Here is a 26,555-nt window from a genome sequence, read left to right as displayed (position 1 = left end):
TGGGGAAAAAAATTCTGGGGAAGTGGATTTCTGGTGATTGAAATTCTGGTGGTTTTTCATTCTTGGTAATGGTTTTCGGGAAAATGGAGTACAACCCTTCCTCACACATCCTCCGCAGAGTTAGATGAACAGTGCTGTGCTGCCCCGAATTAGTATGGGAAATTCTAAACCTGTGAAATGATATGCGCTGTAGGCTAAAATTGATCCTAGGCCCAACACAAGATCTCATGCTAGATCGTATCACGGGAAAAGGTCGCTCAACGAGCCTGAAGTTTGTATGGAATTTTGAGACATTCTGTTTCGGAAGAAACCTGAACAACCAGTTTTTCATCAATAGCTTGGGTTCTCTTCGGCGAAGTGAAGTAGGCGTATTTCGAGAAAGAAGTGTTTTTTTCATCTGCCAGATACAAACTCGGAAAATTTTGGAATTTGATTGGAAAAAATCAATTATTTACCAGAAAATAGCTTACAATTGCCTCACATCAAGTTTCACTAGGATTCGCGACTCCGGAAGATTGAAAAGAATGGCAAGCGGAATGGTCTGCAAGAAAAGCTGATTAAGGTGGCCCAAAATTGCTCTATGTTTGGGATTCCGGGGGCTCAACCTTCAAACGATAACTTAAGGTGTTAGAAAAAACTTTTATATAGAGACGACTCAGAAAAATTATGTTTAGAGGTTGCAGTGGTACGATTTTTGAAAAAAGTCAATTTTTCCTAATAAAATTCTCACATCTTGAAAAAGAAACAAACATGTTTTTAAAATTTCCTTTATAATGAATGATTTAGGGGCTGTTTTGGACTCCCAATTTGTATGTATGATTTTTCAAATTATGCATTATTATCGCTTTTTTGTAAAAATATAGATGAAGGTTTTCAATCAATAACAAATTCGAACATGCGCGATGTTATGAAATGCCTTTCGACTTTTTGGTTTTCTCACTTTCTTTTTCCCCTAAGTCCCCGGTTATTTCTTGAGTGTAATTTTCCATTAAAAGATTTTCAGTTACCTTTTTTTAGTATTGAGTATGTTATCGTTGAAATTTAAAATTTTTAGTATGATATTAAATTCATTTTTGCAATTTTTTTTAATTTATAACATAACTTTGTCAAAAATTTAGCTATGATGATTAAATTATTGCAAAATGATGGAAGAAAAGCCTTTTTTTAAGAATTATATAAGAAAAATAACAGTCACTTCAAGTGTACGCTCTAGAATCGTTGATAAAGGTATCTATTTTTAAGCGTTGTGACGTCACGAAAAATCTACTGTTTTTCAATTTATGATTTACAGAAATTTCACATGTTGTCGAAAATTGAAGTTATAATAAAGAAGGTATAATTTTTTCAATGTGCGATATGACCTGTAAAACTTACATTTAATATACCAAAAATTTTTTTTGCAAACGTTGTGACGTCATGCTGGAATGGGCATATACATTAGAGTGCCCCAAATGACCCGACTTTAGGAAAAAGTTATGCGCTGCAGGCTAAAATTGATTCTAGTTCTAGTACAAGATCTCATGCCAAATTTGGGCCAGATCGGATCACGGGAAGGGGTCGCTCAACGAGCCTGAAGTTTGTATGGGATTTTGAGACATTTTGTTCGGGAAAAACATGAAAAACCCGTTTTTCATCAATATCTTTGGTTCCCTTTGGCCGATTTCTTTTGAATACGATTTTTCTTAAAACCTAAACTATGAAAAATATTTCATCTGAAGACTGCATTTCCATAAGAGTTAAGATAAAAAAGTTATTAGGCTCCAAAAATGGGCTAACTTTTTTAAGAATGGTATCCACCACTGTTAATGAGTCGGGGCGGTCGAACATATTGACGCTTCATTAACAGTGAGGAATATCATCCTTAAAAAAGTTAGCCATTTTTGAAGCCTAATAACTTTTTTATTAGACCCGCGTTAAGAGCACCTGCAACGGTTCAGGCGTAAATATTGGTTTCAAGTATACCAGTTTAAGCACAATTTGAAATTTTAGACTCAACTAAAACACCCACTCCCCACCGGTGTAGGAGCAAATTTAAAACGGAAACACTTTCATTGCAGACACTCAATAATTGAGAAGAAAAAACCCTTTTTTATTAGAAAAATGGCATGAGTTTTGAGTTTCACGTTTATTGTCTTAAAATTAATTCTACGAATATTCTTTTTGACAGAACAATGATTTCAACTATTCTACCAGGATTCCATTAATTTAAAAGCAAAAATGACTACACAACGAGGAAAAAAGGTCAATTGAAACAATTCTTCAATTAATTCAATCAAATTGCTTTGAATCAATGGAATAAGGTTTTGTTAAAATGAAATGAAAAAGCAATTTTTTTTTCAAGTTATTGCTGACATTGATAAAGGAAATGAGAAATGTTTATCCCAAAGTCAAAGGAAATTTTCCTTTGATTTGTCGACATTTTTGTTTGACAAAAACTTGTTTTACTTTTTAAATTTATGTATGGGTACAGAAAAATATGCTGATATTGACGAAAACTCCGAGCAATCTATACGAAACTTATAATCTCTCAATATCTCAAATAAAACAAAAATTATAGAACAAACAATAAACATTTATTTTACCTCATCGAAAAAGTATTAAAATTTTTTTTTCGTATATTTTTATTTTCAAATTTTAGAACGCTGACTGGATTCACTAATTCGTGGAGCCCAAATAAAAAGCTTTTTATTTAATTATATTGAATCGAGAATAATGTGACATCTATTATTTATACTTGATATGGTTTTTATTAACATCTATTCTCAATTTATGTTACGTATAGGCTGGTTGAAGCGAAAAAAAAAAAACATTCAAATAATATCTCAAAAATAAACCATTATCACACCAAATGTTACCCAAACATGTGTGAAAGAAATCATTGTTGGCTAAAATTTTTTCACCGTGAACTAAATCGATCTGTCGTATATTTTGAAATCTTGTTCCAAATTTGCATGAATTTGGAATAAAGGCGTATAAGGGCTGTCCCAACGGTAGATGCAAAACACGGTTTTCGACCACGCTAAAACATTTCGGCTGGCACCGGTGGCGTTAATTGCTGTTTTAGCACAGTTATCGATTTCAAAATTCCCAACAGTTATACGCCTTTGTTCCAAATTCATGCAAATTTGGAACAGGATTTCAAAATATACGACAGACCGATTTAGTTCACGCTGAGAAAATTTTAGCCAACAATGATTTCTTTCACACATGTTTGGGTAACATTGGGTGTGATAATAGTTTCTTTTTGAGATATTATTTGAATGTTTTTTTCGCTTCAACCCGCCTATACGTAACATAAATTGAGAAAAGATGTTAATAAAAACCATATCAAGTATAAATAATAGATGTCACATTATTCTCGATTTAATATCATTAAATAAAAAGTATTTCATTTGGTCTCGACGAATTAGTGAATCCAGTTAGCGTTCTAAAATTTGAAAAAAAATAAACGAAAAGAAAATTTTAATAATTTTTCGATGAGGTAAAATATGTAAATGTTTATTGTTCGTTCTATAATTTTTGTTTTATTTGAGATATTGAGAGATTTTTAGTTTCGTATGGATTGCTCGGAGTTTTCGTCAATATCAGTATATTTTTCTGTATCCATACATAAATTTACAAATAGTGAAACAAGTTTTTGTCAAACAAAAATGTCAAATCAAAGGAAAATTTCCTTTGACTTTGGGATAAACATTTCTTGTTTCTTTTATCAATGTTTGCAATAGCTTGAAAAAAAAAATTGCTTTTTCAATTCATTTTAACAAAACCTTATTCCATTGATTCAAAGCAATTTGATTGAATTAATTGAAGAATTGTTTCAATTGACCTTTTTTCCTCGTTGTGTAGTCATTTTTGCTTTTAAATTAATGAAATCCTGGTAGAATAATTGAAATCATTGTTCTGTCAAAAAGAATATTCGTAGAATTAATTTTAAGACAATCAACCGTGAAACTCAAAACTTATGCAATTTTTCCAATGAAATGGGTGTTTTCTTCTCAATTATTGAGTGTCTGCAATGAAAGTGTTCCCGTTTTAAATTTGCTCCTACACCGGTGGGGAGTGGGTGTTTTAGCCGATTCTAAAATTTCAAATTTTGCTAAAACTGGTATACTTAAAACCAATATTTACACCTGAACCGTTGGAGGTGCTCTAAGATTTCATTTTGGGGATACCGTTTTTCGTTTGAGCCACCACAATGGTGCTTCGCGTCAGTGACAGCATTGTACTAAAACGCTGAACTTGTTCTAAACAGCAGCGATCTCCAGCGTCGACGTTTTTGTTTTGAAATAAATCAAAATTCCAGCGCGTCAGCAGGGTTTTGGCTATTCCTTTTTATGCTGTTTTGTCAAAGTTTGACACAAATATACTCAAAAATAAAATTATTGTCATTTTTCTGTGTTTTGTAATGTTAGGCACCCCGTGTTTTGTTTCCAACATTCTGGAAGCCTTGTCAGTGGACGCTGTATTGTGGTGCAAAAAATTCCCAGTGCGTCGCGACAGCGTTTTGGTACTCAACGACAGCGTTGACAGCTGACGCGACGTGACGTCCGACGTGCTATTGTGCGGGCGCCTTAACGCTTTCCGATATCCGTTCTTGAAACGTTACAGATGAAAGAATTGAATTTTCGAGTAGGCGATTAATTATTGATATATTTCCACTTTCCAGAAAGAAGAAGGATCTTGTTTTACGTTGCGTTCGATGTTCAAAATATACTGATCAAAGGCAGCGCTGCGAATTGCCGAATACTTATTCTGTCTCTAATCTAAAGAGGAATAATTTGTTTTCATCAGTATTGCCTCGAAAGTATCGTTTGAGGGTTTTACGAAGAACGTCACGACTTCTTCGAAGTTCAGACTTCCACCAAGGTTGATTATAAGTCTTCTATCGGCGCAATTGTCTAAAACAGTGGTTTTTTTCCTCATCGCTCCCCTATCTCGATATTTGAGAGCTCACCGCCCCTCTAGAAGTATTTTCCAGCAAATTTGTATGGAAACACAACATAATTGGTAGTTCTGGGCTCTTTCACCGCCCCCTCGTAGGCTCTTAACGCCCCCCAGGGGACGCTAGGGACCGCTTTGAAAAACACTGGTCTAGGAGGTGTGTGCGCTCGTAAAATTTCCCGCATATGATAGTAAAGGTGATACGGTCAAAATTTGGTCAATATCAACGTATTTCTTTCAATTTTGCATTAAAAAAACCTGAACATCCCTCATTTTGAAGGTGTGTGTGTGTAGAATGTTGCTCCTATTTTGATTTTGGAATTCACTCTTCAGTTGTCAAAATGCCGTCCAAGGAAAGCTGGCAAAATCGCTAAAAGTTGCCAAATCAACCGTTACAAATGTAATTAAAGTGTTTGGGGGACGTTTGTCGACAGCCAGGAAGTCTGGATCGGGGGTAAATCGAAAACCGGAAGCCGCTGAGACGACAAAGAGAGTTGCCGGTAGTTTCAAGCGAAACCCTAACCTCTCTCCGAGATGCCGCAAATAAGCTGGGTGTATCGTCTACAACCGTGCATCGAACCAAAAACGAGCCGGACTATCGACTTACAAGAAGGTAGTGACTCCACATCGCGATGATAAACAAAATACGACGGCCAAAGCGCGATCCCGGAGGCTGTACACGACGATGCTGACGAAGTTTGACTGCGTGGTAATGGACGACGAAACCTACGTCAAAGCCGACTACAAGCAGCTTCCGGGACAGAAGTTTTATACGGCAAAAGGAAGGGGAAATGTAGCAGATATTTTCGAGAACATGAAACTGTCAAAGTCCGCGAAGAAATATCTGGTTTGCAAGCCATCTGTACCTGTGGCTTGAAAAGCAGCATTTTCATAGCTTCTGTCAACCAAGAAATTTAGGTGAAAGAGTGTTTGAATAAACGTCTGCAGCCTTTCTTGAAGAAACACGGTTGTTCCGTACTGTTTTGGCCGGATTTGGCATCTTGCCTTTATGGTTAAAAGGCCATGGAGTGGTACGCCGCCAACAACGTGCAGGTGGTTCCCAAGGACAAGAACCCTCCCAACACGCCAGAGCTCCACCCAATTAAGAAATACTGGGCTATGGTCAATCGGAACCCAAAGAAGACCAAAAAACTGCTAAGGACGAGCAGCAGTTCAGGGCAAACTGGCTTTCTGCGGCGAAGAAGATGGACAAGGTGGCTGTACAAAATCTGATGGCAGGGGTTAAGCGTAAGGCTCGGCAATTCGGATTAGGAAAAGCGGAAGCCTAACTGAATATTTTTCCTACATTTTATACTAATTAAACTTGAAAAAGAAATTTAATTTGATTTTTTTAAATAAACGATTTCACCGATTTACACGCGTTTTCCCATGACTAAATTTTTACCGTATCACCCGCGTCATATACCGCGTCATTTACACTCAGATCTTCAAGCTCTGCTTGCCAGTTCATGTTCATCAACAGTTCAAAAACATGATCTGTATCGCAATGCGTATAATTCAAATTTTGCTGGTGGGTACTTAAGGTGTCCATAAACTCTTCACTATCACTGCACTATCATTATACACGGAATGTGATGTCGGCCAGTGCAAAAAATTGCACGTGGTGGGTGTACAACTTCGGCAAGATCCGGTCTTTTAATAAACATAAGGTCGAGAATTCTTCATTTGCGTTGACGAGTGAACACATCTGAGACAACCCAGAAGCTATTGTTGATTCTATCACAACTAGCTCCTGCTCAGTAGAGGCGTTCACCGGCAAAAATCTATTCGAATTTTTATCAAAGCTCCAGTTTTGATTTGGTAAATTATAATCCCCAGCTACGACGATTATGTCTTGGCTACTAGTATGTTCATTATGTGATCAAGAGCAGACATGTGAGACGCATAAGACATAAGACCAAAAAATATTCGGCTGAAAATCGTGAGGCTGATTTTTAATCTTGAAGGTTAGATTTTTTAAATTATGCCTATTGAACTAGGCTGAATTTGCAGTTCCTCATGATCATTGGGCGAGAGCAATGCTGACTCTCGTACAAACCATAACTAATTTTTAACAGGGTAACAAAGGTGGCGTCGGGATCAGTTTCCAGCTAAACGAATCGCTTCTGTGTTTTGTAAACGCACATCTCACAGCTGATCTGCAGAAGGTTGCAGGTCGTAACCGAGATCACGATGAAATCATGAGAAAAATGTTTTTTGAAAATACTTCTCGATTGCGATCCATCCACGACCATCAGTAAGTATGGAGTTATACGTCTATTAAATATTCATATGTTTACACCATTAATTTTTCCAGTCACATTTTTTGGGTTGGAGATTTGAATTATCGTTTGGACGAGATTTCTCGAGAGTTAATTGACGAAAACGGCAAAGACTATATGCAGCTGTACGCGTTTGATCAACTGTATAAGGAAAAATTTAAAAAGCGTATCTTCTTCGAGTACAAGGAAGGTAAAATTTCCTTTGCGCCAACGTATAAATATGATCCCGGTACAGATGAGTGGGACAGCAATCGTACCCCGGCCTGGTGTGACCGGATCTTGTGGAAAGGTCCCCGAATTGATCTCTTGAAGTACGACAGTGTAATGCAGTTGAGGAAAAGCGATCACAAACCGGTTTTTGCTGTTTTTAACGTTGGCGTTAGTTTAGTCCCTACTTGGTATTGACTCAGATAATGTTATATTTATTTTTTCAGATTGAAACAAAAGATGAATTCAAGTTAAAACAAATACATCAAGAAATATTTAAAAATTATAACAAGTTTCAAAAAGAAAATAAAAAAAAGGTAAGCGTAACTTTATTATTAAACCTGAATTACCATTTTTTAAACACATTTCAGATAATTGTGGAACAAACGGATATCGACTTCGGACTCATACGGTTTAATGAAAAGTATTCTCGGGAGCTATTGATTGCCTATAATGGTGACCATCCGGTTCAGTTTAAATTGGTCGCCAAAGATGACAATGAACGAAACATTTGGAAGGACATTATTCAAATAAGTCACAAGTCGGGAGAACTGGACCCCGACAGTAGTCTCAGCATTTGGATAGAAATTTTCGTAGATGCCAAAGCAGCTTCGTGCATACTGAAGAACCTCAATGATGCTAAAGCGGGAAAGAAAACTCTGCTGGATACTCTCGTTTTGCAAGTGGAAAATGATAAGGACGTTTCTATTTACCTTTTTGGAGAGTACAAATCAAGCTGTTTCGGAGTTTCGCTAGAAACATTGATGAATCTTGATAAACCAATCAAGGAGTATAAAATTAATGAGCTTATTTCCCTCGAGGAGAACAAGAAACGGCTGAACCTAGCGGATGACCAAAACCTTAAAATTCCTCGTGAAATCAGCCAGCTTGTAGATTATCTGTCCAAAATTGACATGCAATCGACGATGCTGTTCGATATCATGGATGGAGCTCATAACAAACATCAAAACATTCTGGAGATTCGTGATTGGTTGGATAGTTGGTCAACGGAGGCGTTCCGTATCCTTTTAGAAAAATTACTGATACTTTAATTTTTTTTTCTAATACCGTATTTGTTTATACCGAGTGTTGCACTAGTGCTGTACTGGTGCACCACAAGGTGCTGTCAAACTGTTTGTTTATTCAGACAGTGTTGCACTGGTTTTGACCTGGTGTTGCACTGCCATCGGGCGGTAGTGCCCCGAAAATTTTGTCAGTGTTGCGAGAGAGCGTGTGAGTGAGTGAGGTCGCAATACACTGGCGACGATTTGTGTTTGTTTTTATCGGGTACGGTGGAACACTGAACGAGGGGAGAAAACAAATGCGGTATAAGTATAACTCGGCGGGTGAGTATGCATACAACATGGCGTGTGAAGCCTCAATAGTCAGTTTATTTGCACTGTTGAGTACGTGTAATTCGCACACAAAAAGTCAATTTTAAACAATATCGCTGATAAAAATTTCTCAGATTATAAAAAGTACAAAACATGGACCTACATCTGGTTGAGATGGGCAAAATGTCTCATTTCAATGCCTACCTACCTACCTACCTAAGGGTCCAGCGCCGATTGACCGGCGCATAGGGCTGAGATAAAAGATCTCCACTGCTGGCGATCCGGAGCCAGCGTCTTCACTTGCTGCCAGCCAAGGTTCTCGTCAACTGTGCGGATTTCAGCGGCTAAACTACGCCGCCACGAGCTTTTGGGCCTGCCTCTTCTTCGATGTCCATCTGGATTCCAGTCAAGCGCCTCTCTGCAAATCTCGTTTTCATCTCTTCGCAGCGTGTGCCCAATCCATCTCCACTTACGTTCCCGAATCTCGATTTCTAGCGCCTTTTGATGACACCGGCGATGAAGTTCAACGTTTGAGATCCAGTTGCCAGGCCACCAAGCGCGGATGATGTTCCGCAGGCAGCGATTCACAAAAACTTGCAGTTTTCGCGTCGTCACCGCATATGTGCACCAAGTTTCACACCCGTACAGCAATACGGATTTGACGTTTGAGTTGAAGATTCGGATCTTAGTTCGTAGAGAGATCTGGCGTGACCGCCAGATGTTTCGGAGACTCGCAAACGCAAATCGGGCTTTTCTGATCCGGGTTTCGATGTCCTTCTTGGCACCACCATCAGGCGTAATATGGCTACCAAGATACTGGAAGCACTCCACTTTCTCAACCTGTTGTCCAGCTACCACGAAATTTGAACGATTTTCTGTATTGATTTCCATCGACTTGGTCTTTCCGACATTGATTTTGAGACTTGCTGCCTTGGAGCTTTCGGTGAGGTCGTCGAGTTTGCTCTGCATGTCTTGTTGTGTTTGGGCGAGCAAAACAATATTGTCTGCCAGGTCAAGGTCGTTCAGTTGCTCAATGGTTGAAGGATTCCACGGCAATCCTCGGTTTGGTCTACAGTCAATCGATCCAGTCAAGATCTCATCCATTACGATGAGAAAAAGCAGCGGTGACAAAATACATCCTTGTCTCACTCCAGCAGTTACCGGGATTGGTTCGGACAAGACACCGTCGTGCAAGACCTTGCACGAAAATGCCTCGTACTGTGCTTCGATGAGATGGATTAGTTTCTCTGGGACCCCTCGTCGTCTAAGAGCAGCCCAGATGTTTTCGTGGTTCAATCGGTCAAATGCTTTTTCGAAATCAACGAACACCAGCAGAAGAGAGTCCTGGAATTTGTTGATTTGTTCCAATATTATTCGTAGCGTTGTGATGTGGTCCACACATGATCGTCCGGATCGGAATCCAGCTTGTTGCCGTCGGAGTGTAGCGTCGATTTTCTCCTGGATCCTGTTCAGGATCACTTTGCAGAGTACTTTAAGGGTTGTACAGATCAAAGTTATGCCACGCCAGTTACCGCACTCTGTTAGGTCTCCTTTCTTTGGGACCTTTACGAGGATACCCTGCATCCAGTCGGCCGGGAATGTTGCAGTGTCCCAAATGTCAGCGAAAAGACGGTGCAACATTTGTGCTGACAAGGCAGGGTCGGCTTTGAGCATTTCAGCAGGAATGCAATCGATTCCAGGCGCTTTGTTGGATTTCATGTCCTTGATTGCCGCTTCTATTTCAGCCAGCGTGGGCGCTTCCGAGTTGACGCCATTAATGCGACTTACTGTGCGCGCCTCGAGCTGCGGGTTCTGTTGGCCATTTCTATTTGTAACTCGGAAAAGTTGATCAAAATGCTCAGTCCAACGCTTGAGCTGATCTGTTCGATCTGTCAGCAGCTGACATGCTCGGTTTTTCAGCGGCATTCTTGCATTAGTCCTTGCACCACTAAGGCGGCGAGAAATATCATATAATAATCGGATATCTCCAATGGCGGCGGCTCTTTCTCCCTCTTCGGCTAGGGAGTTTGTCCAGGCTCTCTTGTCTCGTCTACAAGCTCGTTTAACTGCCTTTTCCAGCTCCGCATATCGTAAGCGGGCGGCTGCTTTGGCTGACCCGGTACATGCCTGCTCAATTCCGACTTTCGCCTTTCTCCGATCATCGATCATCCTCCAGGTTTCATCCGACATCCATTCACTTCTTCTTCCACACACTTTACCAAGAGTACCATGGCTCGTCGTGATAAAGGCATTCTTGATTCCACACCACTGTTCTTCGACTGTTCCGTCTGTCAGCAATTCCGAGGCTCGGGATTCTAGCTGTTCAACGTGTGCCCTTTTCACCTCTGGATTCTCCAACCGGCGGACGTCGTATCGACACCCGACTTTCTCCTCGCGCCGTTGGACACGCGCAACTCTCAGTCGTATCTCGCCAAGGACGAGGTGATGGTCAGATGCAATGTCTGCGCTTCGTTTGTTGCGGATGTTTCAATGCCGCTCGCTCAAATCTTGCGTATATTAGGTATTTAGGAGTCACTTCCCAGTAAACATGAATCGACAGAGAGGTAACTCAAATCGACAGAGGGATCGTATCGATCTCTCTAACGATTTTGCATCATCTAATCGGTAGAGAGGAACACACCATACGCGTGCCTTGGGTGAGTCCCACGAAATAATCTAAGACACGCCCGCCCCAGAGAAACACACGAACACAATCCGAATCGTGTTTGTATGTTTCCCTTTGAGACGCGTGTTTGCCTGCCTGAGAAGTCGGCTGCTACGATTGGATGACCACACGGGACACGGGAACAGAATGCGAGCACACCGTACGAGTGTACGATTCGAACTGATTTCGCATGTACGCATTCGTATTCGTTGCCTCTAGGTATCTCGGCAGGACAAACCGAATGAGAATATTTGCGTTCTCGGAGTGTCGCCGAAAACAACCGTTTTATTCTAAGTTCGGTGACTCAACTCTCAATTTTTTGCATGCTCTGTCGAGAGGACGCGATTACTGGGTTGGAGTTGAAACTAAGTTAAAAGCCCAAAGGGGACATCGCTTTGACGCGGTTTTTTTCCTATAGTAAACTTATGAACTTTCACGAACTTTGGTCAAATCCAAAGACATCTTTGGATTGTCCTATTCAATGAACAGTAACATTTCCTTCACTACAACGTTTTATTTTGTAGCTGTTGATTCCATTAACGCACCCGGACTTTGCGTTGAGGTTTTGCTGCTGCTCCTAGAAGCGCTTCCAGAGCCGGTGGTCCCCTTAAGCGTACAAGATTGCTACGTATGCGCAGACAATTACGAAAAATATCGGAAACTAATTTGCACCGAATTAAAACCCCTTCATCGACGTTTGTTTATTTACATTTGTAAATTTTTAAATGAGCTTCGAAAGGAAAACTCTAATGTTCGATTAGACGAAATGGGTAGGATTATACAGTGAAATCAATCAGTTGTGTTATCAATAACTTCGATTTTCTTTTCAGCTAATGCCTTTGGAAAGGTATTAATACGTCCAACTCATTCGCCCATGGTAACAACTCCTGGTGCAAATGAAGCAAAAGCGTCGTACATCGATGATGAGCGGGATCAGAGGCCGAAGCTTATGATGACCTTAATGATGAGCAAAATTCAAGATATGGAAGAGGCGGAACCAGAATATAATAAGTATGTAGCTTTGTATGTATTACTACCACCCAGTCCGTAATGACTTTGAGTGGACTATTTCAAAGGATTGGAAATGTAAGCCGAGGCATTTACATCTTTAAATGGGGATACGATAGAATTGTTTCCATCGAATGAACGTATCAGAATTATTTCGCGTTTGATTCTAACCTGTAACCGGTAACAAATCGTTTGATTTTTTTTATATAATTTTGTAGTTTTGTATGTTTAGCTGTAGAAAATTCATGCTCCTTGTCCAGTCTCACAACAAGATAGCACCATAGTAGGCTACATTTTTACTGCTGGTTGCTGTCAATTAACAGAGTAGGAAAAGGAGGAAAGAAAAAGAGAAAATGGAAGGCGAAAAGGAAGCTTGTTTCTGGAAAGTTCGCTCTCTTCTGTATCAGGCGTCCATGAGTATAGTCAAGTTTCTGTATAGTGTTCGTGAACGTTCACGAAATTCACCCGAACACCGGTTTAACCTCTTCACGTTTCGACCCGCAGATCGTTTGTGGTCTCGCGCCTCAACGTAAAAGATCATCAACAACCCTCCATTGTGTTGTGAGTTGTGACCCTACTTGGTTGAATGATTCAACTGAATCAAAGCAATCGAAAGATTCCTTTTAATTCAACCACGGTTGATCCACCATCAACAACGTTCTTGGGGTCTGAGGCTTTAAATATCAAGGAGAACTTCCCTTCTCGGTCTGTCCTGATACGAGGCACTCTCGTGAGCAGACCGATTAAAAGCCTATGAGAGAAGACGCCTGCAACCGAATCCAGCAACGCCCGCTGACGCCGACGGTTTCGGCAGCCCGTCGATACGTCAATGCATCGACGGCCCTTCCGCTTCCGGAACTAGATTCCCAGAACCACGACGTCGCGACGCAACCGCTACAGCAACTGCAGCACAACCACGATGAGTGAGTTTTTACACGCCACATTACAGACAGAAATTGTTTATTGTACACACAGACAACACGTCACATCAAAACATCAATAAAATCACAATTAACATGAAATTTCCGGTTTTCTGTATTTTATCCGTTAAGTCCTTGGTTACACAGTAGCCAGCCGGCCCTGAGGTTCCGTACTCTTAGTGTATCTTGCCTTGGCTGGTCTAGCCGCTGCTTTTTCTATCCGTAACAAACCGTAACAAAGCAGAGCCCCGATTCCCAGCTGGTGAGGTAAACCAATAATGGTTTCCCCAAGAATCGCTTCGATTCGGATGGATTCTCAAATAAGAGCCCCCATTTTTTTATCATATTTAGTCGGGTCGCCTCTGGTGCGTCGCCCGATTTTTATTCTTCTTACTAATAGCAGATCCTATCGGCTTCCCTGCAATAATGGCAACCTCTGTTTTAAACATTTTTCACGCATACTCGTGCACCAGTGAAATTAACATTTCCGTAAACAATATAAACACTATCATGGTGTAAGTGTGGTGTTCATTGTTTAAGTGCCATGATGTTTTTTACTCAAAGCTTGAATGCAAAGCTGCAATGCTTGAGAAGAAAGCTGCTAAGTTTAGATCCCATCTAGCAGAGCGGCTGCACCATAAACAATGTGTTGGCGTCGCCAACGATTTGTTCGAGAGAACAACAGCCCGAGTATCTTGATACTTAGAAATCTTTGCTAATAGGCTGATTTTTACATCGCCACTTGAGGGAGTTTTTGCTGGGCATCAGCCGATTAATCAGTCGACTTCGAAGCTCAAGAAAATAGGCTAAAGTCTGTTTCACATAGAATCTGATCGCATCTTTTATTTACTGCAGCGCCCCTAGTTGTCACATCACGAATCTATTGACAGTGTTTTGATCCGGATAGTTTGTTTACTTAGTGGTGAAAATTTCATCAAGATTGAAGCAGTCAGTCAAAAGTTATCGACGAAGGAACGCGAAAGGCGAGAGGAAATTCTGCACACTCACGTAGAGAAACCGACGTGGTCAGGGGTAAAGATCACGAAATTCCTGAAATATCCAAAATCGACTGTAAACGTTACCGGGAGACCCTTACGGTGGATCGAGTAAAACAAACAAGGCGTAAAAGTAGAACCGGAATGACCGGAAGCTGCGAGCAAAGGTTATTCGATCAGTTCACTATATTCCTGGAATCTCCTTGCATGATTTGGCGAAAAAGTTCAAGACGAACCACAGTACAGCTGGAGGAATTTGTTTGCGATAAGGCTTGCGGTCGTATCACGCAAGCAAACACCCCAACAGGACACTGAAACAAAACCTAGTTGCCAAAACCAGGGCAAGGAAGTTGTACGAGAAAGTGTTGACCAAGTACAACGGATGCATTTTGATGTGTAGTATCCTGATGGAAGATAATCCCACATCTTATTAAGCCATGAGCGGCGAGAGCAAGGTAAACGAGAGTATAAATATTGGGATCGCTCTAGAGCAAAGGTCAGTATAAGTAAGACAGGCAAACACGTAGGATCAAGGATATTACATGATGGACGACGAAACTTACGTCAAAATGAATTTTGGACAAATACCCGGTAACATATTTTACCTTGCGAAGCGTAAAGGGAATGTTGCGGGTAGATTCAAGTTTGTTTTCGCAGATAAATTTGCTCGTAAGTTGATGATTTGGCAAGGGATCTGTAGTTGTGGGAAGAAGACTAAGATTTTCATCACTGGAGACACAATGAATGGAAATGTTTACAAAGAAGAATGTCTCCAGAAGAGGGTTTTGCCATTCATTCGGTCCCACAAAGGTCCGGTGGAGTTCTGGACGGACCTGGCAAGCTGCCACTACAGCCTTAATGTCGTTAAGTGGTATAAGGAGAACAAGATCGATTTTGTTGAAAAAAGTATCAATCCACCAAACTGTCCGGATTTTCTTCCCATCGAGAAATATTGGGCAATAGTTAACGGCAAACTGAAGAAATGTGGCAGAACCATGAAAAAACCCGCTCAAATGGAAAAGTGGTGGAACAAGATGGCAAATGAGGTTACCAGTAGTACTGTGCAGAAAATAATGGGTGGTATCACAAAAAAAGTTTGAAAATTTATCCGAAAAGCTGACGAGTGATTTTTATGTATTTATTTCCTCGAAGTGCAATAAAAAACCTACAAAATTACATTTTTACTTTTGTTGTACGTTATTTCTTTGCGGAGAAATGATCTATTCTATCCGACTAGATTCTACACACTTAGAAAAATCCTCGTAGATTTACATGCAACTGCATGGGTAGAAAGGAATCGGCTATTTACAAGTGATAATACTGCACATCTCATGTAAATTCCCGGTAGCATTCAATGCTGTTGTTTGATGTACATTTACATTCTTTAGCACATCTCACGAATCTTATTGGACAGGGAGTAGTTTCGCAAAATCAAAAAAGTCACCGGTTTGATGCAGTTTAAAAACCTTTATTTCACAATAATCGCACTTGTTGATTCTTTAACTACACTTGCACTGATTTTTGTAGCCGATTCCCCCGTCGACGGAAAGGACGGCTGGTGCGATAGGACAGCAGAAAATTGGATGTCACACATGGATGTCATGATGTTTTGGGGATTCTGCATCAATTTCCTGTAAATAACAGCAATAAGTGTGAAATTATTAAGTCAATCACAGTTATTTTCAATATTGGTTTACCTTTAATCAGCAACCACGGTCTGGTTAATAAAAACTAATAACTTTTGCCGACACAGCACGGGACGGGAAACGAACAGGAATGAAAACAAAACAAAACTGACAAACTCGACACTGGCGCTGGAATAAGCATGCATTGACATGTAATTTTCATAGAAATGGTTGAGCTGCTATACTCTTTTTCAAAATTTTTCAAATGGCGATGTCAAAATGTAAAATCACTTGTATTGTAAGGTTACATTTTTTTATCTGTGTATGTGAAACAGACTTTAATAAGTTTCTTGTAGGATGACTTAGCCCTGTACAGCACGACAAAAAATGGTCAAGGTGAAGCAGGGGAAATTGAAATGGAAGCAAATAAATTTGCCGTTTGTATTATGGAAATAATTTCCATTTCACTAAAAAGCTTGTAGAGTGCACTGGTAAGATTTGAGTAATGATAAAATTGGGATTAAAATCGTAAGATTGAGATTCAAGTAAAGGTAAGATAACGTTCCCAAGTAACAATTTAAGTTTTATTCCAACCTTAACAGTCCGCTTAAGACTATTTCCTAAAGCTACTTTATAAGCCAAAGCGCATTCTACGCTATTAGCACAACTACTTTAAAGTTAACATATGGCCAAAAGGGACCATTTTGTTAACGTTTTTAAAGCTAATTCTATACGCTATAATAAAACATCCAACAGAATAGTTTTATTCGGCCTTATAGACATAGCTTTAAGAAAACTTTCAGAGCTCTTTTAAGACTATCCACAGCTTCTTTAAAACTACGTCAAGGAATTCGATAGGAATTTTACTGTGGGAGCTGTGGAATCTGATAGGAATTTTACAGTGGGAGCTGTGAAATTTGATAGATACTCTACTGTGGGAGCTTTCTGTTCCGTTTTTTCTCGTGTTATCAATTCCTCTCCCAAACATTTGGTGATTAGTGATGATAGCATTTAAATTATTTTAAAAATATTTTCATTTTCATTTTTAATATGTCTTAGCATAAAACTTCCTGCAACCTCAGATTTCTGGTGAAATATATACGAAATAGCATCAAAACATATGCGCGCCTCAAAGAAAATCAAGGTTGAAACAATTTTAAGAATTTTTTCAATTAAAAAATAATAATTTAAGAAACATTTAAATTTGCTCAAATTATGCTATTTTTTATTTGCATTGAAATTCATTACCTATACAACAAATAGTACCGCAAACATTGTCAAATTTGTTGAAAATGTCTAGTTTTTAGTATTATAATATTATTTTCAGCAAGATGGCGTCAGTAAATTCGATTCAATTTCACAATCAACATGGCGTTCAGTAAATTAATGTTGAACATCTTAAGGCAGTTGTAAAACAGTTTTGAAATTGTCTTTTGCCGGTTTGAAAAATGTTGTAATAAAACAATTTCAACAAACAGTTTTAAAATGGTTTAAAGGGACCTTGAATCACAACTTCGTTTGATGTTTCTCTAAATGGAATCATTTCGATTTGTTGCTTGGCAAAAGACATTCATGAAACTTTTCGTTTTGTTTCCTTTTGACTATGATTAGAGGATGGTCAATTAGCTTTAAATAACAATCTCAGACTGTTTAGAAATAGATCATTTTCTGTAATCGAAAGCCTGGCTTTAAAGCTTAATAATAACCCGTATAATTGAGGATTATAACCAAGCGATTTCTTAAATCGACAAATGACGATTTGATGAAGCGTTTAGCAAAAACACGTTTAGCAAACGATTATAGAAATAGTGAAATACATTGCCTGAATCGTGAATTTAGAAATAATTGTATTTTGAATATGTAGTTAGGTTATGTAACTGTTAAAACAGTTGTATGGGAGAACTTTTCTGCAACAGTATGCTAACGATTTAGGTAACGATATTATTAATAGTATGCAACATATAAAAATATATAATGGTTATTGTTGCAATTGGAAGCGATAAAACGATTTTATAAAACGTGCATCGGATATTTTGCTTACGATAATCAAAACTACGTTACTTTTCAAATAAATCACAATTTTCAATGATCGGTCATTGCTAGTAGTCTTCATCCTGACTATTTATATCATCTGAAACTTGTTGAGGCTGATGAAAGTACAGAATGAGCATTTTCACTTGTAATGAAGCTTAATTTCCCCGTCTTTGCTGAGGAGAAGCCGGTGGCTGCAGTCTTCTAGAATTTTTCAAGAGAGGTTGATCCGGAAAGAATTTTTTTAACTCTTGATTGGATGACGTAATTACAGATTAACTTCGCATTGAGAGACAGGGACGGATAAATAAAACAAGTACTTTATTCGGCATACTTGTAAATTAATTGTCTTATACATTTATTCTTATCGATTCTAAAAAAACGCTCATTCACAGTGTGATTTTATTCGAACCCTAAGAATTTAGCGAATATCGATTTGCGGTTGTTTTGAAATTTGAATGCGGATACAACAAATTTGTTTTTAATTTTCAGGTGAATTTAGCTGGGTTAATTTATATCATTTTGATAGAACGTTTCTCTCAATTTTGAGTGATAATCCTTTCAAAACAGGTTATGTTATCTCAAAAAAAGGTAAACAAGTTCAAGCGTGTGTACGTTCTTCTCGATTGTCAAATCATCTGTCACTTAGTTTTATCATGCCTACATCCAATGTTCCAATAAAACAGTTTTTCAACTTGGCTTGAACGCTAGTTTTAAAAGCGCATGGAGCGCATTATTAAAACTGGTACCAAAGCTCTAATAAAAACAGGAAAGTATGTGCTTTATTAAATCTTCAGCAATACTTCTGCAACATTATTACAAAACTCTTAAGATAGTGTTTTATTCAAGCTTTAGCAAAACTTTCAGGGCTCTTTCAAAACACACGATAAATGAAGCATTTCCTATGTTACAATAAAACCGTTTCAAAAATTGGATACCATCGAAAAGTCTTCATAAAACAATATTAAAACTCAAAAAGCCAATTGGCTTGATCTGTGTTACTTGGGGTTATTATATGTTTCATTCAAAATATAAATATAAGAACGACCAATCAGTTGCAACTGGACAGGTATCTCAACGTGTGCGTAATACCTGTCGTAGATTAATAACACTAAAAATTTTATTAATTTCAAAACGATTGCGTAAATTATTGACTCGTTCATCCAAAAAACACATACACCTACACGCCAAGCACTTAATTGATAACAGTTCACACCAAGCCATGGTCTCGGGTATGTTGTTAGTTGCATTGCAGATTTGCCGCACTTATTATCTAAAGAATGCAATTCAGCGCATACGTTACCTTCAGAACACTTCATGTTGGTCCTCCCGATCCAACGAAAATTCATAAAGTGATCCTTCAGAACACTCTTCGTGTTGGTCCTCCCGATCCAACGAAAATTCATAAAGTGAACCTTAAGAACACTCTTCATGTTGGTCCTCCCAATCCAACGAAAACTCATAAAGTGAACCTTCAGAACACTTCATGTTGGTCCTCTCGATCCAACGAAAACTCATAAAGTGAACCTTCAGAACACTCTTCGTGTTGGTCCTCTCGATCCAACGAAAACTCATAAAGTGAACCTTAAGAACACTCTTCATGTTGGTCCTCCCGATCCAACGAAAACTTATAAAGTGAACCATAAACGTTTTTTTGTTTCGAAGCAAAAATTAGTTGTAATTTTCCTTAAACTTTTGTCATTTTCTTTGAGGTCAAGATTCTTCTCTGAAAAGGGTATGCATTCAGTTTAACAAATACGATATATTGAAAACAAAACAAATGATAACTTCGTTGCATTTACGAAACTTTTCCGGTGTTTAGAAGATCGGAAATAGTTTTTTTTTAATTTAACTTTTCTTTTTTAGTCTTTTTAGTTTAAAGAATCGACTGTTCAATTCTTCTCAAACGATCATAAACTTTCAAAATTTACATAACTAGGTAACATATTTTTTAATATTCTTAGAAATTTTCAAACAATACTTTAACACTCAAAATTCTTATCCTTCAGGATAAGTAAAAAAGCTATCATTCCAAATTACCTCAGTGTACCTTATTTGGTGACATGTGTAACTCCCCTTTTTTGAACTTATTACGACGAATCGCGAATCAATAAAACCTTGTATGGCAATTTTCGCAGAGCAACTTTATAATACTAAATTCAAACGAACTAATAGGCAGAAACAATCGTTGCTAGGTACGAGAGCTTGATTTGCAAAGCATAAGAACGTTAGATATCAATAAACTCAGCACGAGTTTATAACAATCAGGGAAACATTAGAGAACGATCAGATCTGCGACTGCGAATTCAAAAATCAACTCGTTCGGCAGCCGAACATATTTCTCAGAGAAAGCGGCGGGCCACGGTTGAACGTCGAAAGAAAAACGAATAGAAACAAGCGAAAGGGTGCTGCTGTGAGATATTGCGGAAATTGCACCTATTTAGACTCCTGTGCAAAAAATTTCCACGCAGAAATATTTTCGCACTGACGCACACATAGACAACCCGTGTCAGTTTTTCAAATCAGCCGTTGCTCGTTTCTGATTTTCGAATCACATTTCCAAACGGCATAATCGTTATTGTTTTGGCGAAAATTATTACGAAATGCGAACCAAGGAGTTTAATAACGAAAATTGACCGATCAACAAATGAAAAGAAACGAACAGAAAACAGAATGCATTCTGTACATTCGGGTACAAGAATGTAAGTGGAACAAATAAATCGGGCGTTTTTCGAATTACTGAAAAATTAGCCAAAACATTACGGATTCACTGACCATTTTTACTGACACACCAGTCGCAATTGTTTTTTATTCAATTTTATCAAAAGATTTAAAGAATATCGATATGTGTCATTGTCTATGTATAGGTCTGTGAGCAGATTTTACTGCGCGCAAATTATTTGCACGGGGGTCTAAATAGGTGCGCAGTTTGTTGAAGACGGCAACGGTGCGTATATGGTAGTTGATTTTTTGGTAGAAATAATTTGAAGTAACTGAACTCTGATGTTGGTCCTTTTTTCATATAGTCCCTTTTCAACTTTTAGCACATGATAGTTTAAATGAAGAATGTGATGGTGTTAGTGAGTGCGGAATTGTTACCTGTCAAATCAGATTCTCTCAATAGTCTAAAAATTCATGCAATTGACAATAATACTCGCTCAATTTCCAAAGCAACGAATATTCGTTTTAATACATGAGTAAATGTGCACGCATACTACCTGGCACAAGTTTTTTTAGTAATAGCAACAAAGACAAAAAACCAGAGGAAACTGAGCAGAGAATGAAAGCTAGTGAGAGAGAGAGAAGCGTCCACACGATTCATACGTATGTGTGAGAGCTTTTGTTTTGGCAGATGTTAATTCCGAACGAGTTTCATTCACTGGGATTGCAAGAAAAACGAATGAAAAAAAGATAGGTTGCCTCTCCCTCTACCATTCTAAAATTTCAAGGTGCAAGCAAGCAAGCTATCAATCAAAACGGTCATGGGTTTTATTAGGTTGAAAAATAATCTAAAAAATCAGACATCTAGCTACCATATTCCACCATTTTGAGGAAAAACACAGCTCTCCCAACATGAATGTGGCGTTCGTCAGTTTATTTCAAATTCTATTAAAAAACTTACCGACCATGCGCCAAAACAACACACACTTCACCTTTTCACTAGAATTACATAAAAAGACTCACAACACAAAGAGATTGAGCATCCCGTTCAGCCTGACTTGAAATTTTCTCCTGTCAGGATTCGCCATTGTGCAAACTTAAGCTGCGTGCTGCACTGGCTGAACGGGAGACTCGCATCCACCCTCGCTGAAGATTGTAGCTTGACTGACGACCGCTCACGACACGGCAGCTCAGCCGTCGTGTGTGTACAAAGAACATTAGAGGAAGTTTATCCATTCGGGAAGGCCTATTGGCCGAGATAGTGTCACGCGTTCAATAATCGGCTACACAAGCACAAAGTGTAACCTGTATGTGACGCTCATTAGCAGGGCCGGATTAAGCCATCGGGGGGCCCGGGGCAATTTTTCTCGGGGGGGCCCTATAAATCGATTTTTTTTTCAAATGCTACCCAGAAAATTCAAAACCTTTCAAACGTGAAAAAAAACTGGAGATGAGTTCAGTATACTATCTTTAAATAGCCATGTTGTCTGCGTATAACATAGTTTCTGGTATCTTCAAATCAAAATTTGAAATCAATCACGTGCAAACATTGGGGAAGAGTTTAGAAATTTCTTAGAAAGGAAAACTCTGATTTAAGCTGCAAAATGCAAAATTTAATTCTCATCTTCTTTTAAACCCTTATCACAGAGAACAGACGTACAAGCTAGCCCACGAAACTTGTGTAAAAATCCCAACATCCTTTTTGATTTTTTGTGAGTTTATATATGATTACGCCTTTTCGAAAACTGGGCACTTTAAAGTTGATTTGTGACTTTTGAACGGCGCAATAAATCGCACTGTTTGTAGTCGATTTCTAACGTATTTTTTTTGGTGATAACATTTGAAATTTTACACACTTTTTTGACGATTTTTGTTCGAGTTTGTACGTCTGTTCTCTGTGCCCTTATCACCAACTAAAATTTTCTAATTTAAAAAATGACCGGATGGATATTATAAATGATTTTCATATCATCATTGATCGTTTGGTTGGTGCTTATTCGAGAAATATTTACCTAGTGACAATTAGGAAGTATCATGAAGATTTTAAACATAGAAAACAAAATTAAAAAAAAAAAATATTTAATTAAATCCACATTCTATAGAGATACAGATATAAGAGTTTAAGAATTCAAAACTTTTTTTTTTAAAGACATACACAGTCTTAGCCGATTAAGGCTCACAGACTGAATAAACGTGGACAACTTAAGATTAACATTTATGACCCAGTACCAAGTGGGAATTGAACCCATGCCTCAGGTGGTCCACGCGATTATCGTGTAACCACGTTATCCACTCGGCCGCCGAGACGTACAATTTAAATTTAAATCATGCTATACTCAGAACCAAAATTCAGTGTTTCAAATCTAAATCGTAATTTCAAATCAAGTGTTGAGAAACAAAATTTGAATTAAATTGAAAAAAAAAGATACAAAGTCACATTCAGAGCAAAAGCAGAAATTGCACCAAATGTTAATTTCAATTCTATTTCTTTGAAACACAAAAAAAATCTTTTCCTGAGACGTTTTTGAATATGATTCTCATCAGATAAATTTTTTTTTTAATTAAACTGTTATTCTAAATGTGACGAAAGTTTCATTCGATGCCCTCAAAGTCAATGGGGTATAAGTGCAAAAATGAGCGGTTGAAAAAAATTGAGAATCAAGATTAAATGTTTAAAACACAGAATCAGTAATCATTGAAAAAAAAAAAACAGATAATGAATCCAAATGAGTTTAGTATCTTAAACAAAGATCCTGAATTTTCAAAATTCAGAAAACTAATGAAACTGAACTTCAGTAACTGAAGAAACAACACAAGACTTGAAAATCCCAATTAATTAAACTGGAAAAAGATAAGATTAAGATCATAGAAATATTCATATTAAGAAAATCACTCAATGATAATATCAACTCAACTATCAGATCGAGTTTATGATAATTTGAGAATGATCACTTGGCAGGTGATATATTTAATTCAGGATATTCACTTCAATAAATGATAACATTTTGGTTCAATCTGTTGAAAATATTTTAATACAAACTTCAAGTATAAGACAGAAACTGGGATGGAAACTCAATAAAAAAAAACCCTGTACTGCCGATTGGTCCAATTTAAGCAACTACCGTTTTTTTTATATTTAACTTTCAAAAATAGGGAGGGAAAAGGGTTTAGAATTTATAAACCAATGAAAATTTCAATAATAATGATTGAAAGGTGAAAACTTATTATAATACGCGGTATTAACCCGGATATTGCCCGGGTAAAATTCTGAAATGTTGTTCAGAAAGCGAAATAAGCTGCTATTTTAGTGCAGTAAACTAGGAAATTTAACGTAACAATAAACATTATTGTTGTGCAAGACATTTGAATGTAATGAAAATGAGGAGATGTATTTTTCTTCATTTTACCAGAATATCGTAACTGATATGTTTCGATAAAAAATGAAAATTGGAGGTGTTGTGCCGGATATTTTTCTTAATTTTTTTTCGAATTCGGTTTTGTCAAGAAGATTTTGATATTCTCAACTCGTAAAATGTGGGAGAGCTCCTTCACTGCTTACTCTAGGGGGCCCCCTTAACTTTTTATGATCTAGATATTATTTCACGGCGGCTCTTTAGTTTTTATATTTCAAGTTTTCATCCAGATTTTCTAGTGTTGATTTCTTTTCATGGATTTGTAGAAGTATGATTAAAGTAATGTAAAAACTTTTTTTTCCCTCGGGGGGCCCCCTGAGCCGGGGGGCCCGGGGCAATTGCCCCTTTTGCCCCCCCTTTAATCCGGCCTTGCTCATTAGACCGGTTATGCTCTACGGGCACGAGACGTGGATATTCCTCGAGAAGGACCTGCGTACACTCGGAGTATTCGAGCGATAAGTGTTGAGATCTTTGGCGGCGTGCAGGAGAACGGAGTGTGGAGGCGAAGGAGGCGAAACCAGTATCCAGGAGGTGGTGAAGACTGGCCGGATACGCTGGGCAGGATATATTGGGAGAATTGAGAAGGACAACTTTCCTGCAAAACAGGTGTTAGCCACGAATCCGTTAGGAACGAGACGACCAGGAGCGCAACGAGCGAGGTGGTTGGACCAAGTGGAGCGTGATCTGGAGAATGGGAGATGTCCGAGAAATTGGAGAACGGTTGCCATGGACCGAGTGAGTTATAGGAATTATGCTCGTCAAGTAATGTCGTGAGACGGAATACTATGAAAATAAATAAACGAAATCTGTAATATTGTTATATTGACATCAATTACCAAGTTCAACTGTTGAGAAATCGTTTTAAAAAATTACCGATTTAAATGATTTACGTTTGCTGTGAGTTCTGGTTCCGATTTCAGGTCAGCTGTTGGGGTGTTAAGTTAAGGCAAAACAATACTTACAACAAATTTAATAACGATGGCTGCCAGCAGCACTCCAATGCTTTGGATAAAGTCTCCGATCACATGAATGATGGCCGCCCGGACGTTGAGATTTTCATCCTCATGATTATGATGGTGATGACCGCCCTCGTGACAGTGTCCATCCATCGAGAAGTTGTCACTGTCAAAACTGTCCCTTCGGCTAGGATCCTGGGAACAGCTGGCATCCGTACCGGGCGCAATTTTATTGTACAGGAACTTGCTGGAACTGATCAGGTCCGGCGAATTGAGACCAACATCCAGACTCATCCTATGCCTTAGGGCCTCGGTGTTGAGTTTTTTCTTCGCTATGCTCAGGATATTGTCCAGGTTGGGCCTTTGCATGGACGATCCGGTGGCGAAAGAGTTATGTCTACTATTTGGAACCGAATTATGAGGACTAACAGATGGGCTCGGCGGAAGATTGTGAATGGTCAACTGTTCCATTTTGTCACACTTTTTCTCGTCACAGATCTTCAGTTTCTCTATCTTGGGTCGGGACATTTTCTTCTTACTGGGTGAACGCGACCTTGGCGAAGGACTACTGGGGACTATCAGATGCGTTTGCGACTGGGTGGCACTACCGTGGGAGTGTCCATGGGAATGCCCATGTGAGTGGCCGTGCGAGTGGCCATGATGCATACCGGAAACGACACTGCACGATCCGTGCAGAATGAAAGCTGTGGCTATGTTCATCGCTACGCCCAGAACAGCAACGATTATCATTGTGTCTGCGTCGATTTCGAAGTCTTCCGCTATCAGCCGGCTTATAGACATAAGAATTAGCACCACGGTCAACGCCCAGATGCCGAAGATCGATAAAAGGGCGCCAATAACCTCTGCAAGGACGAAAAACGATATAATTACTCTCGACCAATCTAGAAATCTGTTAAGATATTCAACGTACCAACTCTCCGATAGCCGAAGGACATCTTCCCGTCGGGTGGCCTGTTCGATATCCAGATGGATATAACCGCTATCAGGAAACTTATGCAATCGGATAGCAGATGGGCGGCATCGGTCATGATGGCCAAACTGCCGGATAGGTACCCGCCTACGAATTCTGCAATCTGCAAAGAAAGGTCAAAATTGATTGGGTACAGAACAACGTACAATTGTTGGAACTTACCATAAATGCTAAGGTAAAAGCTATCGCCCACAGGAGTTTTCGTTTTTCAGTCTTTCCATATGTTTCGTTGTTTGTTGAGTGTGGTTGAAAGAGACAATTTGGGTTGGATAACTGTAAAAAAAAACAAACAGTTAGATATAATAGGAAAATATGAAAACTAAACTTCAGTTAATATGGAGATTCAGAATAAATTTGCATTTAAAAACATAAACATTTCAAGTTTGCTCATAAAACCACTAAGATATTTCGAAGTAAAATTTCACTTACTATTCTATTGATTTTTGGAAAAAATTCATCATCGAACTTCGAGAACAGACCACAGAAATTTCACAAATTTTCAAAAATCAACCATTAAAAAGAACTA

The 26,555-nt window shown here is 38.6% G+C and overlaps 2 protein-coding genes across 2 annotated transcripts in view; one reads left to right on the top strand and one right to left on the bottom strand.

Moving 5' to 3' along the window:
• Positions 1–13,425, top strand: part of LOC129747147 (inositol polyphosphate 5-phosphatase OCRL-like) — a 37,370-nt gene extending 23,945 nt beyond the window's left edge. The window contains exons 5-10 of the mRNA XM_055741191.1: positions 7,020–7,198; positions 7,259–7,601; positions 7,658–7,747; positions 7,802–8,450; positions 11,954–12,199; positions 12,260–13,425. Of these exons, the coding sequence (XP_055597166.1) occupies positions 7,020–7,198; positions 7,259–7,601; positions 7,658–7,747; positions 7,802–8,450; positions 11,954–12,199; positions 12,260–12,480 (1,728 nt within the window). The 3' untranslated portion in view covers positions 12,481–13,425. The remainder of the gene's footprint in view (positions 1–7,019; positions 7,199–7,258; positions 7,602–7,657; positions 7,748–7,801; positions 8,451–11,953; positions 12,200–12,259) is intronic.
• Positions 1–26,555, bottom strand: part of LOC129747148 (proton-coupled zinc antiporter SLC30A2) — a 74,936-nt gene that overhangs the window by 24,724 nt on the left and 23,657 nt on the right. The window contains exons 2-4 of the mRNA XM_055741192.1: positions 26,192–26,302; positions 25,970–26,132; positions 25,045–25,901 (exon numbers count right to left, since the gene is read on the bottom strand). Of these exons, the coding sequence (XP_055597167.1) occupies positions 25,045–25,901; positions 25,970–26,132; positions 26,192–26,302 (1,131 nt within the window). The remainder of the gene's footprint in view (positions 1–25,044; positions 25,902–25,969; positions 26,133–26,191; positions 26,303–26,555) is intronic.

This window comes from Uranotaenia lowii, chromosome 2 (genome assembly GCF_029784155.1).
Source record: "Uranotaenia lowii strain MFRU-FL chromosome 2, ASM2978415v1, whole genome shotgun sequence".
Classification (NCBI taxonomy): Eukaryota; Metazoa; Arthropoda; class Insecta; order Diptera; family Culicidae; genus Uranotaenia; species Uranotaenia lowii.
This window is presented reverse-complemented; position numbering and strand designations above follow the sequence as displayed.